Genomic DNA, 15532 nt, shown 5'->3' on the forward strand with positions numbered 1-15532 from the left:
AGGCAAAAAGCAGAAAGAACTTGGCTCTTAATTGTTTGCTTTAGTTTTCCAACTTCAAAGCTATTAAGGGAACATAGATGGACTTCAGAGTAGACAAGAGGAAGAAGATTTGGGGTGAAGATTATAATCCTTGCGCCAAAGCAGAGAGAAGGCAGGTCTTCAACCCTCATTGCCACTTTGGAGAGGGAAGGTGCACAGAGCTGGTGTGGGTGGGTAGGGGAAAGGGCAGGGGTGAGAAGGAGAAGAAGCAGGGTGGGGAAGAAGGAAAGAGGTTTAGAGTTAAGTACAAACTCAATGAGTGAATAATTCAATGGTGCAAATAACAGCATAAAGGAAACCACTTCTAATGCCAGGAGAATGAATGATTTCACACATCTGGAATTCCTTAGGGATACTACATCCAAAATGTTGCTAAAAGTTATATGCTGAATCTTACAGAAACTCTATTAATGTATAAGGAGATGATCAGAAGACGTCCTAGAGGTCAAATACTGGCTTCATCGCAAAAGAGCTGTGTGGTCTTGGGCAATTACTAACCTGTGCCTTCCTAGCCATAAAACTGAGATAATAAAAGTGCCTAGCTCATAGGGTTGAACAAGAATTAAATGAATTTTTGGAAGTAATACACTTAGAATTACCAATTAATATTATCATCATCATTTCTAGTCACAGTTCAAAATCTAAGCACAAATCAATTTTATCTAATGGAAAAAAGAGCCACCAAAGACCTCACTGAGATGCATTTTGAGTGACTGATTTAGTTGGTGAAGTTTATTACCTTTATGATGTTTATTATATATAATATTTTATTTATTATTATTTATTTAGTGGGTGAAGTTTACTTATACAACAAATCATTTGGGGTTAATGCCAGCAGCAAATTCCATCTCATAGGATCTTACACTTTTACAAATGAGAAAAACAAGATTCAGGGAGTCCAAAGGACTCACCCTACAACATGGTGTTTTTAAAACATATTCTCGAATCAGTGATTCATTCAAACTTAAGTAACAAGACAAATTAAGACAAAGTAAGACAAAATAAGTACCCAGTAAATTATGAGTGAATGTGAATAGAGAATTTGATTTCAGATCAATAATGAGCAACCTTTTTTTTTTTTTTTTTTTAAGATCAATTCGCTGGGGTACCTGGGTGGCTCAGCCACTTAAGCGGCTACCTTTGGCTCAGGTCATGATCCCAGGGTTTTGGGATCAAGCCCAGTGTCAGGCTCCCTGCTCAGGAGGAGTCTGCTTCTCCCTCTCCCTCTGCTTCTCTCCCTGCTTCTGCACTCTCTCTCTCTCAAATCCAAACTTTGCCTAGATTTAATTACCTTTGAAATAAGATACATAGATTGCCTTCTCTGGTTCTATGATGTTTCATTATCAAGCAAGTTTCCCAAAGATTCTTGCCAAGGAAGAGAACTCATAAGGCTAACACTTACCCATTGTACGAATCAGCCACAATTTTCTGAGGTGCAGTAATTGAGGGAGGAGTAATTTCCTCAACATTCGAGCAGTTTCCTAAATCACAGACATACACCTAGAGAATCAAGCATGTATCTGTAGATCAGTGTCTGTCTGTATTCAGTTTGGCCAGCAAGTATTTCTTTTTTAATGCATCCCCCACCCCTCCATCCCCTCCCTAAGCACATGTATTTCCTGAGCACCTGTTCTGTGCTTAGAATTGTGCTAGTCACTGATCACTTTTCAAAGTATTAAAAAAAAAAACCTCATAAAAGTGTGTTTTATATCTTATATCCTAACAGATGTGCATCCTGTTTATATCAATGAAATACAAATACCTATTTTCCTGGTTTGTGGAACCAATCGAATTTTTTAAAGATTTTTTTTCTTTTTCTTTTTCTTTTTCTTTTTTTTTTAATAATTTCTACACCCAACATGCGGCCCAAACTTAAAACCCTGAGATCAAGAGTCATAAGCCCTACCAACTGAGCTGGCCAGACACTCCTCAACTATTTTTAAAATTTAAGCTGTATCCAAGTTTATAGACTTCCAGTCATGGTGATTGTAATAAGCCTGTCCCTTTGAAAGAAGGAATGTTGAAACACATCAGGACTATCTTCTCAAAGATTTCAGTAATACGGTACTTTCTGAGACTACTGAAGTTACCCTTGTTTATTATATAATTTAAAATGCCTACAGCTGATTTTCCTCATGATTGGTGGTCTTACCCGGTGATAGCACAGGTACCACCACTCTCTTATGAAAAATGAATTATCATTAATGCAATAAACTCGTGGCTTTGAAAAATCACAAATAAAGATGATTTAACAGTAGGTCAGGACTCATTTTAGGCAAAGTCCAGAACTTCCTATAGACCAGATCTAGGACTCAGTGCCAACCTAATGTCTAAAACCCAGTAAATACTCACTGAATATTTTCTGAGTGAAAGAACTATATTTCCCTGTAGATACATCAAGATATGCATGTGAGTGTCAATATCTAATTATTCACATTAAATCCTCAAACTCACCAGTTCATCCATGATGAAATACATTTTCTGATAAAGCCAGTCTACAGAGATGGAAGAAATTAATCCTGAACCTCTGTAAAAAATTCTAAGGTCAGACACATCAGACATGTTGGCAACCCCTTTCATCCATATGAGAGTCCCTTCTGAGAAATAGACAACTTGCTGGTGACCATTAACGGATATTCCTAGAAAAGCCATGCAAACACATGTGTGTTACAATATCACAACCAAAAAGAACTTTATGTGACAGAAAATTTATTTCTTTAATTTTCAATAAGGAGATCAAAATAGAAGTCAGTCTGGGTTTTTTTTTTTTTTTTTCTCACGAAGGAAACATTTCTTTCAATCATACTGACCTGTAATATTATGGTGTATAGCCTCTGACTGAAGGCAATGGGCTTCATCTACTAAATGTTTTAAAGATCTCTTTCTTACGGAAGATTTTCTGGATAAAAAGAGCCACTGTTCCTCTTCTTGAACTAAAACAATAACATGAGTTATAGGCAGACCCACCACCTGCACATCGACACACAAAAAAATCATTACCACCCTTCAAAGCAAGGCAACTAATGCTCAAAAGAGGCTGGTCAGATTTTTCTCTGAAGGCACCAGGGGCATTTCAACTGCAGCATAAATCACATCATTCCATGACGGGGGGCAGGCAGTATAGGGTCAATCAAGTAGGCTTTATATGTATGTGTCCCTAAACACTGACAAAATCAGACCACATAAGGGATCACCATTCTCAACGGCGTTGGGCCAGCCGGAGCTCAACTGATTATCCACAGCCCTGAGAATGCGAGTGCTCCAGGGAGGTGGAGCCAGACTGGACTATTGCGTAACACCAGACAGACATCAGTTGTCTCTGTTTGGTCTTCAATTATCTCTCCCTTTGAGGCCAGAGAAAAGTCCTTAGAGCAATGAAATCTGAGGACTGCAGAACTCTGCTTGACGTCCCACTCAGCTGGAGACTGGTGCAGGGTGAGTCCATGAAGGGCAATTAATTAAAGTTATGCAATAATTGTAGGAACAACAGCCTTAAACCTGCTCTATATTTAACTCGTCCTTCGGATGCTTCTTGCATAACAAAAATGCCTCTCCTTTCCTAGAGTCCTGGAACAGCCAAAAAACCAAAGGCTGGCGATAGCAGACACTCAATACCAAAGACGTGTGCATATTGGGGTAAGGGGGCATCCATTCAGCAAATAGGAATTCTGGTGAAAATAGAAAACAGATTCCTAGAATTCTGAATCTTTCTGTGTTGTTCAAGGCTCCTACTCGTGTCCCCAGAATATTTCCAGTGCTTCTTAGAAAGCATTTTCATTTATTATTTTTCCCACACATCAAACAGTAAGTATTCAATCTCTCAGACACTCATTCATATGCCAAAGTGAAAAAAAATAGTACTTACAAAATAATAACAAAAGCTAACTTGGTAGATTGAATATTTGAAATGGTAAAATTTAAATTATTAAGACCAGATACATTTAAAAACCTAACGGAGAATGGAAGAAAAAGGTACCTGATATGTATTAATTGATGATACATAGTACAAAATGGGGGAGGGGCAGAAAGATGACACGTATCCCTAAGCACTCAAGGTAAGCCATAATTACGAGTGATTTCATCTGAAACTAAGGATTCGTATGAGGCCATTTTCTTATCCCTAAATTTTTCATTCAAATTCTGAAATTCCTACATGCTCATTTAAAACCTTTGGGTCCAATAACTTCTATTTGGTCAACTACTCAATGGGATTCATTTAAAATTGGAGCTTACCAAGTCGCAAAAGACAGTATTGATTTGGGGAGAAGAGGTAGGGTTCTTAGGACAAACCAGATGAGCCAGGACTCTGAGATTGGAACCCACCCTTGCCACACCCCCAGTTCCCGAGTAACAGAAGGGGCACTCCCAGGCTGTACCTGCTGAGGATAAAGTGGAAATACTAGATTCCGCTTCCGGCCCCTCACCATCTTCATTTACAGCAGCAATGGAAAACCTATTCCAAAAACAATTTAGAGAGATGTGTTTCACATGGCATGGTGTGAACATGAGATAAAAAGAGAAGGAGCAATAATATTTCTATTTAAAGAACAATGTGGCAATGTATGTATCTAGTTACCCAGTCCCAGGGCTCAGCCCTGAAATGACCATCAATCACGACCTTGTTTGCATTCCGCAGAGAACAGCTCAGGGTCACAGGGGTCAAAAACTGAACTCTGCTATCTGCATGACCCCCATTCCTACCCTAATTTAAAGAGGCCTTAGTAAATGCTGAAAAAGCTAACAATAATAAAATAATCCCCCAATGGTTAATGAAAAAACACCACTAACAGAATTTCACCTCTTTATTTTTTTCCTGTTGGGTTAAATGAAGAAATGGTATTTATGGTGTTCGTGATGTCTTTATGCGTGCCTATTTGTAAGGACCCTCTGAATACAAAAGAAATACTTCAGAATGTTTTTGCTTAGGACACTGTAGTCCAACAAACATACAAACTTGAGGATAATTACAGTAACATCAACCCAACGGCACAAAGTCAATGAGAGTTTTCCAAATACATTTAAATGACTTTGGGGCCATATTTCTTAAATAATGATCATGCCTACAGCCCTGTTGGCTCCGTCTTCCTTGCCCTACTTCGTTCTTACCTGTAGGTAGTATTTGGTAGAGTGGAGTAAAACTGAAAACTGGTTCTCTGTGTCCCTGAATCTAATTGTTGATTTTTGCTGATCAGCCTTAAGTTATAACCCAAAATAGGTCCTCCTGGGAATTGGGGTGGAGCCCAACTGACTTCCACGGTGTCTGGACTCGAGCTCTCAATATTTCTAATGGAAGGCGCAGTCTCAGGAACTAGAAGAGGTAATGGTGACACGGTAAGCAGGAAACTGTACAACCAAAAAAATGTAAATAGTACCGGGGAAAGAGTCTTATCTTTTGAAGTGTAAATTAAATATCTTTATTAATATTCAAAATAAGGGATAGAAGGTGGTACTACAGCTAGGAGCTGCAACTCTTGTTCCCTAAATGAGACCAGTTGGCTACCTTCCTAAGGGCCTCTACCGAACGTTATTTCCTTTGCATCTAATTTATGAAGGGGCAAGGATGCAAAGAGGATAAATGGTCTAGAACAAAGTTATCCGAAGTCTGCAGAGATCTGAGCAAGTTGAAACTGTGGGGTGGGACCCAGTTCCTAACAAGAAGAGAATCTATAACAAAACAGGAGTCAATGATTAATAGGAGTTGAAGGAAGTAAATCTAAATCATGGGCCTTTTCACTCACTAGAGTGCTTGCTAAAGCCTGACCATCACAGCTGAAGATACTGGCTCAGATAAGCCTGAATCAGAACAGTGTGCCTCCCTCTTGCGGACATCAGCTCTGCAGACTTGGACTTCCCGTCCTTCCCACAGCTCCCAAGGTCCCTAGGAATCCAAGTTCACTGTGCTTTAGCAGCATCCTCTCCCTTGTGAGGGATTAAAGGAACACGTATTAATTCATTAAGCATTCACTTCTAGACTTAAGAAGCTACCAAAGTAGCAAAGAACAGAAAGAAAAGCAAAAGATCTAACAGCCTGTCTGCCATTCCTGCCTACACCTATTTGCATACCTCTGGCCCCCTGAAACCACACCCTTTCATTTCCTCTTCCTGTAGAAAGACACACTCTGATGTCACTTCTTTCTTGTGTAGACTTCCCTCCCTTGAGCACTGTTGGCAAACAGTCTCTGTCAGCCACACCTGACTCAGGAGAGTTGGTAGAAATAAGACAGTGCAGACTTCACATTGGATGAGTTTTTAAAAGGCCTGTTTAGGGGCACCTACGGGGCTTAGTCTTTAGTTAAAAGCTCTGCCTTCAGCTCAGGTGGTGATCCCAGCATCCAGGGATGGAGCCAGAGGGTAGGGCTCCCTGCTCAGCGGGGAGCCTGCTTCTCCCTCTCCCTCTGCCAGCCATTTCCCCAGTTTGTGCTCTCTGTCTCACTATCCCTCTTTGTGTCAAATAAATAAATAAGATCTTAAAAAAAAAAAAAAGGCCATTTATTGATCTGTCAGCCTTTCTCCAATATGATTCCTCCTTAACTCTCAGATCAATCTTTGGCAAACACAAACATCATTGTGTCCACTCCTCGGCTCCCTGCATTCAGTCACCTTGGCGAACCAATGGGTATGAATCATCTTTCACTAATTGAAATCAAGATGTCAAAAAACCCAATTCATTAGGGTCAATGCTCAGATACGATCCACTCCACTTTGAGCAAGTTGGATGCCACCCACAAGGTGAGCTGTGATTAATGTCCGAATCTCTCCCACAAAAGTCCTCCCCGAAAGGCCAGTCGGGGTGGGCAAGATATTCCTTGCCTATTAACCATTCTACTTGGTTAAGAAATTATTTTCATAAGGGCCTCAATTAAAAGGTAATAATACTACCTAAATCATACATTTCCCATCATGAAAGGAGAAGAGGGCCATGAGGCATCGATCACAAAACAGGTACCTATATGTTTTAATGTGGCTAGAAAAGTGAGAAGAGGGGCACCTGGGTGGCTCAGTGGGTTAAAGCCTCTGCCTTCAGCTCAGGTCGTGATCTCAGGGTCCTGGGATCAAGCCCCATATTGGGCTCTCTGCTCAGCAGGGAGCCTGCTTCCCCACCCCCCGCCTGCCTCTCTGCCTACTTGTGATCTCTCTCTGTCAAATAAATAAATAAAATCTTAAAAAAAAAAAAAAGAATGAAAGAAACGTGAGAAGGAATTGAGGAATGAGGTCTATCCACGGAAATGTCACCCAGTGTAGGTCTAGAATACCTGGAGGACATGAGGGCTTGCAAATTCAGAAGAAAGGCTCAGAACCAGAAAGCAAAATTTGCCTTCTTATTATTTTGATTTGACTAGCCATGGGCCCTGGATCATATTACCTCTCCAGCATCAGAAAATCTCCTGGCACTATTGGAATACATGAGGCATTGCTTTGAGCAAAGAAAGATCCATGTATTCCACTCCAATCTGGAACATTTCAAATATTGTTCTAGCCAGTATCTGACCCAAGCTTTGGAGGATGGTCAGGGAGTAATCAGGAGAGGTGGCCACACACAGCCTAAAATCTGATAAGGAGTAAGGAGCGTAAATCAGGGAAAGGGGAAAATGCCATCACCAGCTTCTCAGCTGTCTAGCTGTGCGTAGGTCCACAGCCTAGTTCAGTGGTCCACAGCCTAGTTCAGTGTGAGGCTCTGTGCTCACTGCCGCATCTCCAGAACTGAGCAGTCGGGACACCTAACACCTGGCCTGGAGTACATCCCCACAGGTCCAGTCAGCTAACCCTGAGGGGAAGGGCACCACAGAACACTCCTGCAATGTCCAGACATGGATTCCCCTAAAATGCTCTAGGTTTGACCCCTTTACCTGGTGTGGAAGTCACATCTTCAAAAGAAAAAAATCAGAAACACTCCAAGATAGATGCAATGTTTTTTTAATATCCTGGCTGATAAAATGTCCAAGTATTATCCTAGCCTCCAGGTTGGCTACTGTACCCCTGGATTCCCAGTCTCATTCTCTCACAACTATCTTTTTCAGAAGCATGTGAAACAATTACTTCTCTGCTTTCAAACTGTCCTTAACTGTTAATGGCTTATTGAGGCTTATTCTGCGACCTTATTTAATACTGCGACCTGACCATCTGTCACCCTTGTGCCCCATTTGCAAGCCCCTAATGGACAGATCCTGTTCAAAATGCCCTTCTTACCATTGTACAGAGCAGCACTTTCCCACTTACAATATACTTTTGTTATTATATTATGTTAATGCTTAGAGCACGTCTTCTCCACCAAAAGGTGAGCTTCACAAGACTAGGGAGTGTGGTACTGATCACAGAGCCATGCTGAGCCCCTAGAACACTAAGGGGTACATGGTTAGGTACTCAATTACTGGATGGGTCAACAGATGAAGGAATAATTTATTTCGTTATTTAAAATAGAAACAAACTAAACTTAAGCTTTGGAATCATCTCCTTATTTCATGAGCAACAGAGACACACCATACCTCCATAAGGATGAGTCCTATAACTGGGACTTGGTGGAGAATACAGCTGTAGCTGGGCTGTGAAGATCCAGACCACTCGGAAAATATACTCAGTGAAGGGGTGCAGGGGCTCCACCACATATGAGAGCTTGGACACAGCCTATGTCAGGGAGAGATTAATAATCAGCATTTATAGAATCCCCACTGCACCGTGTGGCTCAAGACCACAGAGGAGTGCATCTAATCCAACCACTCATCTTATACTTGAATCTTCTCTAGAATGTCTTTATGCCTATAACAATCTGTAGCAATTGGGAACTTCTAGTAATTTGAAAAAAAAAAAATCTATGTGTATGTACGTAAGCAACTTTTCATACCTCAGTATAAGTCCAGCTTCCAGGAAGTTGTGCGTATTTCCACTGAATGATATATTTTACTCCAGAGATGTTGGCAGGTTTCCATCGTAAGGTCACATGGTGGCTTCCAATGGAAGAAGCAAAGGGTGCAGTGGGGAAATTGGCATTTTCTGGGGGAAAAAACAGGACTTCATTCACCAAGTCCCTCTGTCTGTCAAGTCAGGAGAAAGGCGTTTGTTTCATGTCGGGCTCTCAAGAGTCTCTGGTCACAACTACATATTGCCACAATAACTTACCAGAATAATAAATGATGCACATACTCAGTTGGTTTATTTTTAAAAATCAGTTAGTCTGGCATCTTGTTTTCCCCATGGAATTCACTACTTTCATTTTTTTACAGGTAAGCAACATGGAATATTGTAGTTTTCTCTTACAATACACCTTCCTTGCTGGGTGCCAAGGGCGTGGATGGTACCTATCAGAACCATCCATTGTTCCAGAACATGTATCCCAAGACGTTTGTTAAACTTAACACTACAATCCTGTTGCTGTTGCTCATCTTGTCAATAAATTATTGTTTTTTTAAGATTTTATTTATTTGTTTAACAGAGAAAGAGACAGAGAATAAGCAGAGGGAGTGGGAAAGGAGAAGCAGTCTCCCTGCTGAGCAGGGAGCCCAATGTAGGATTCAGGGCTCAGTCCCAGGACCCTGGGATCATGACCTGAGCTGAAAGCAGAGGCTTATGCAATGAGCCACCCAGATGCCTCCCAATAAATTATTTTTATATGTTCAAGTAATTCTACTTCAAATGATTCTATATTCAGTTGTTCTATATTATAAAATATTTTGTGACTTCTAAAATCAGTAATCTTGATGTGGGAAACAAAGGCAGAAGAAAAATTATTAAACTTCCTTAATACTTATAGGCCATTGGCAAGTCCTTGAAAGAGGCAGAGTAACATTCCTCTAGGGATTCAACTGCCTCAATACTGACACTTTGGTAAGAGCAAAAGGCAGTCTTAGCCAGACTCCAGGTACCTGAAGATCTTCTTTAAGTACAAAAATTATTTTAGAAACTTCCTTTATCTCTACTCCCCAAGATACATGTTGGCACTCATCCTCCAAGCATATGACCCACTGATCTATATCTGGAGGGTCTCATGACTAAGGTTTCAGTGGACAGTAATAAATTACCTTTTCCCAACAGTAGTTAACCCTCCTCAAAGTCCTAAAAAATTTGCTTCCAACATTCAGGAGAGACTTATGCTATCCCGAGCCCCCTCCCCACTTGAAAATATATAAGTCACCACCCCTCAGCTCTTTCTACCCATAGGTCCTATCCCTGTGCTTTAACAAAATCACCTTTTTGCACCAAAGATGCCTCAAGAATTCTTTCTTGGCCATTGGCTTCAAACCTTTATGTCTTTCCTACATCAGTGTTACAACTGGCAACACACACTTATTGTTACTACTTCCGGGCCATGAACAAAAGGCAAGAATTTGGAATGGTATGTTCCGCTGGGATGAAGTTATTTTACTCTACTTTTTCTATCTTCCAAAATTGTGACTGATACTATGCTTCAGCTTGCTCCCCCCCCACCCCAGTTTTCAATTGTGGTAAAATACACAGGACATAAAATTTACTACTTAACCATTTTTAAGTATGTTCATGGTTCTGAGTACATTTACATTGTTGTGCAATGGTCACCACCATTCATATCCAGAACCCTTTTCATCTTGCAAAACTGAAACTCTACTCATTAAACATTAACTCCCCATTCTGCCTCCTTGTAATCCCTGGCAAACACCATTCTACTTTCTGTCTCTATGACTTTGACTACTCTAATATTTCATGTACGTGGCATCAAACAATATTTGTCTTTTTGTGACAGGCTGATTTCACTAAACATAATATCCTCAAGGTTCATCCACGTGGTAGCAGGTGTCAATTTTCTTTCTTTTTAAGGTTGAAGAACATTCCATTGTATGTATGTATACATCAAATTTTCCTTATCCATTCATCTGTCAATGGACCCTTGGATTGCTTTCATGTGTTAGCTATTGTGAATTCAATGAGAGGTGTATATCAGTGTATAAATATCATTTCAAGATCCCACTTTGAGTATGTACATACAGGTGGAATTGCAAGATTCTATGGTATTTCTGTCTTTAATTTTTTGAACAACCGTCATGCTGTTTACCACAGAGGCTGTATAATTTTACATTCCCACTAATGGTGGGCAAGGATTCCAACTGCTTCACATCCTCATCTAAACTTTTATTTTTCTGGTTTTTTTTTTTTTTTTTAGGGTAGCAAGTCTAATGAGTGTGAGGTGATATTTAGTTCTAGTTTGGATTTGGATTTCCCTAATCATTTAGTGATGTTAAATATCATTTCATGTGCTTATTGACCATTCATATATATTCTTTGGAGAAATATCTATTCAGATCCTTTGCCCATTTTGTAATTGGATTGTTTGATTTGCTTGGTTGTTCAATTTTAGGAGTTTCTATATATTCTGGATATTAACCCCTTATCAGATATATGATTTGCAAATATTTTTTCCATTCTATTGTTGCCTTTTTGCTCTGTTGGTAGTGTCTGATGATGTATATATTTTTTAAATTTCATGAAGTCCAGTCCATTTTGTCTTTCATTGCCTGTGCCTTTGGTGTCATGTCCAAGAAGTCATTGAAAAATCCAACGTTGAAAAGCTTTTGCTCTATTTTTTCTTCTGGGAGTTTTATAGTTTTAGGTCTTGCATTTAAGTCATTAATCCATTCTGAGTTAATTTTTTCATATGATATTCTATAAGGTCCAACTTCATTCTTTCACACATGGATCTCCAGTTTTTCCAGCACCATTTCTTGAAAAGATTGTCTTTTCCCCATTGAAAAGTCTTGGCACCGTTGTCAGAAGTCATTTGACCATCTATACAGGATTCATTTCTGGTCTTTGTTCTAGTCCATTTGTCTAAATGTCTATCTTTATTACTGTGATACATTTAAAATCAGGAAGTGTGGGTAATGCAGCTTTCTTCTTCTTCTTCTTCTTCTTCTTCTTCTTCTTCTTCTTCTTCTTCTTAAGATTTTATTTATTTATTTATTTGACAGAGAGAGACACAGCAAGACTGGAAACACAAGCAGGAGGAATGGGAGAGGGAGAAGCAGGCTCCCTGCTGAGCAGAGAGCCCCATTCGGGGCCCGATCCCAGGACCCTGGGATCATGACCTGAGCTGAAGGCAGCTGCTTAATCACTGAGCCACCCAGGTGCCTCCACCTTGTTCTTCTTTTTAAGATTTGGGGGTCTTTGGAGATTCTATATGAATTTTCAAAAGGATCTATTTCTGCAAAAGATACTGGGATTTTGATAGGATTACATTAAATCTGTAGGTTGCTTTGCTTTAAGCATTGACATATTAACTGTATTTTCTTTCAATCCATGAATATGGGATGTCTATTTATGTCTTCTTTAATTTGTTTCAGAAATGTTTTATTATTTTTATTTTATAAGTTTATCACCTGCTTGGTTAAGTTAGTTCCTAAGTATTTTATGTTTTTTGATGTTATTGTAAATGGAATTGCTTTGTTAATTTCCTTTACAGACTGTTCATTATTAGCAAACAGAAATGTAACTGATTTTCCCCCTATTGGGGATGGCACAATTTCTCAATATTATAATCAGACTGAGCACCATCATCAACATTTCCTGTTCCAGACTGAGTTTTTTATGGTCTTTGCTTTTTATCACAGCAATCATCAGAAAACTCAACATTGGGGTGCCTGGGTGGCTCAGTGGGTTAAGCCTCTGCCTTTGGCTCAGGTCATGATCTCAGGGTCCTGGGATCGAGCCCCACATCAGGTTCTCTGCTCAGCGGGGAGCCTGCTTCCCCCGCCCTCTCTGCCTGCCTCTCTGCCTACTTGTGATCTCTCTCTGTCACATAAATAAAATCTTAAAAAAAAAAGAAAAGAAAACTCAGCATTGCAAAGATATGCTATAGAAAGGAATGTACTGCATTTCATTGTTTATACCATAAACTACCTCCAACTGGTAGTTCCAAGGATGTCCAGAAAATGTCAACTATCCTATGTCTCCCTTGAATGTTCAAAATGCCCCATGCCTTCCTATGAGGTAGATAAAATGCACTGGGGTAACTCGGTACACAGTTTGGAAGCCACAGAACACGAATTTTATCCATATCTAACTCCCACTGCGCAGTAGGAAAAGAATGTAACATAGTGATACATCTCTGCACAGAAATGTCAAGGTGCTTCTGTCTAAAGGACAGAAGCAAATCAGGACAGCAAAGCAAGATCCTCCCAATTTCTACCGGCCACCAAGAGCAAGGAGCAAGCCTTTGAAACAAAGACTACAATTTATGGAATAATCAATCATTTCCCTGTCTGAAAAGAGCTATCTATCTCTTACTGGGAAGAAGGTCCTGGAAATTCTGGAAGAGAAAACTAGTAACACCGAGGTTGTGACTCATCAAAGAGTTGGTCCTTCAGAAACCACTAGAGAATTAACACACTAGGACAAAGCCATTTAGACACACCCACCCTGCTCTGAAATCAGACAGAGGGAGCTGGACACATACAGCTTAGTACCCTACTTACTCAAAATCTAAAAGCAAGAAGTGTAGCTTCTATACATTCAGTGAATTTCCCGGAGCCTTGTAGGGATCTATGCATGTTGTAGCTACTCAATTGACTACCTGGTAGCCAAACAATTAAATGCACATTAAATAAAATATTCCTGTGTTTTGGGTTCATTAAAATAGTGGCATTTCCTGACATCAATCTGCTTAGGATCCATAGTCGTTTCTTTCATTAGGATAGAAGTGATTTCACTTACCGAACTGAGGGCAGAACCTCAAATTCTAAACCTCAGTCAGGTGCTGTGTTCCCCCTATTTTCCCCTAGAAGAAGAGTCTTCCTGAGTTTCTATCACAATGGCTTCCACATTTGAAATCATATCATATCATATCATATCATATCATATTATTTATAATTTTTTCTAAGGCTGAGATGTAGAAGTCTAAATATTTGAAGAGATGGCCCATTCTCCTTACATATGTCCGTAGAGTGGTATCCGGTATTTTGAATAATCATTGCATATGACTGCTTACCTAGCACTTCTTCCTCAAATGCACCTTTAGCACTGCTGCAGCCGACCTCGCAGGATTCTCGCTGTAGAGACATGTACCATCCCAGTCAGTGTAGCCTTCCTCCTGCTTTTGCTGATACATTTCAACTACATCGTGATATTCAAGTACCTGGTATATAAGTATACCTTTCTATCAATTCTTTCAACTGCAATCCTTTAAGTTTCCATTTGCTAGTGGAATTAGAAGAACATCTTTCAAACTTTTCTGACCATGTCCCAAATTCCAGAAGACATTTAACAAACAACATATTACACACATACATGTTGGGGGGGGGGGAAATCTGGAAACAGTACTTACTTTTTTTCCCCTTTTTTTAACACTTTTACTGAGGCATATTTTGTATGCTATAAAATTCACCCATTTAAAGTACAGAATTCAGTGTTTTTTAATATATTCACAGAACTGTGCAATCATTGCTACATCTAATTTTAGAACAAGTTCATCCCATTAAAAAAACCCACACCTGTGATGCAATCATACATGTTCTGTTCTAGTCTGTTCTTTCATTTTGTTTGTTGTGACTCTTTATTCACTAAGTTGATTTCATGATCCTCTAATGAGTGACATCCCACAATGTCAGAAGACGCTGAGTTCAACAATGCAATTAAATGTTTGCCATCTTGGTCAAAGGTTTAGTGAGTTAATAACTGAAAACTCTAGCCTAAAATGATGTCTATTTATTTTATATACTCATGCTTTCCCTCAGAAATTAAAAACTTACTAAATTTCATAGTAATTTGGACATTTTAATGAATATCTTAATACGAATGTTACATTTTAAGGTCTATAAAAATCTAGTAATGATTAGCATTTTACTTCATTAACTTAAAACAGTAAACATTTTCATGACCCAAACATAAATTTCCTGCAACTCTTAACAGATGCATTAGCATTCGTTAGAAAGAAGGAAGGAGGGAAGGAAGGAAGGAAGGAAAGAAGGAAGGAAGGAAGGAAGGAGAAGGAAAGGAAAAAGGAAAAGGAAAGAAGGAAAGGAAAGGAAAAAGAAAAGATAAAACTTTTGGAGAAAAGGCACAAATTTAAGACCATAACACAATCATGATCCATCTTCCTGCTTTCATTCAGTTTGCATTTATAATACCTAGGACAACATGCTATTGTTTCTCATGGAGATAGTGGAAACCATGACACAATACATTTGCCTTAAACATCCCAAGTAATTTGCAAATACTAGCTGCACAATGTTTGACCTATTCACTCAAGGGAAGTTCAGACTGATAAACTCGGGTTTGCTTAGTTAAGGATTAATTTAAATACCTCAGTCTGGGCTCAGGATTATTTAACTTAAGGGCTTAGTATACTTTTCACATTCTTTTTGCAGGCTCCAATAAAATGCTTGTTGAATAAATATACCAAGTGGCAACAAAATTATCATGTAACTGGAATTTTTTTCCAAGCAGTAAAACCAAGGAAGAAGAAAGGAAATAGAATAGAGTTTATTTGGAAATATTGATAGTCCTGACTATCCAGTAAATTGTGGGTTTATTT

The 15532-nt window shown here is 39.3% G+C and overlaps 1 protein-coding gene across 2 annotated transcripts in view; it reads right to left on the reverse strand.

Moving 5' to 3' along the window:
• ROS1 (ROS proto-oncogene 1, receptor tyrosine kinase) overlaps positions 1–15532 on the reverse strand; it is a 111293-nt gene that overhangs the window by 82159 nt on the left and 13602 nt on the right. For both annotated transcript variants that reach the window (XM_032862387.1, XM_032862388.1), the window contains exons 5-12: positions 13988–14048; positions 8879–9027; positions 8523–8661; positions 5146–5347; positions 4416–4492; positions 2850–2972; positions 2494–2678; positions 1442–1539 (exon numbers count right to left, since the gene is read on the reverse strand). In XM_032862387.1, the coding sequence (XP_032718278.1) occupies positions 1442–1539; positions 2494–2678; positions 2850–2972; positions 4416–4492; positions 5146–5347; positions 8523–8661; positions 8879–9027; positions 13988–14048 (1034 nt within the window). The remainder of the gene's footprint in view (positions 1–1441; positions 1540–2493; positions 2679–2849; positions 2973–4415; positions 4493–5145; positions 5348–8522; positions 8662–8878; positions 9028–13987; positions 14049–15532) is intronic.

The sequence above is a fragment of the Lontra canadensis genome, unplaced genomic scaffold, assembly GCF_010015895.1.
Source record: "Lontra canadensis isolate GAN:19392208 unplaced genomic scaffold, GSC_riverotter_1.0 scaffold23, whole genome shotgun sequence".
NCBI lineage: Eukaryota > Metazoa > Chordata > Mammalia > Carnivora > Mustelidae > Lontra > Lontra canadensis.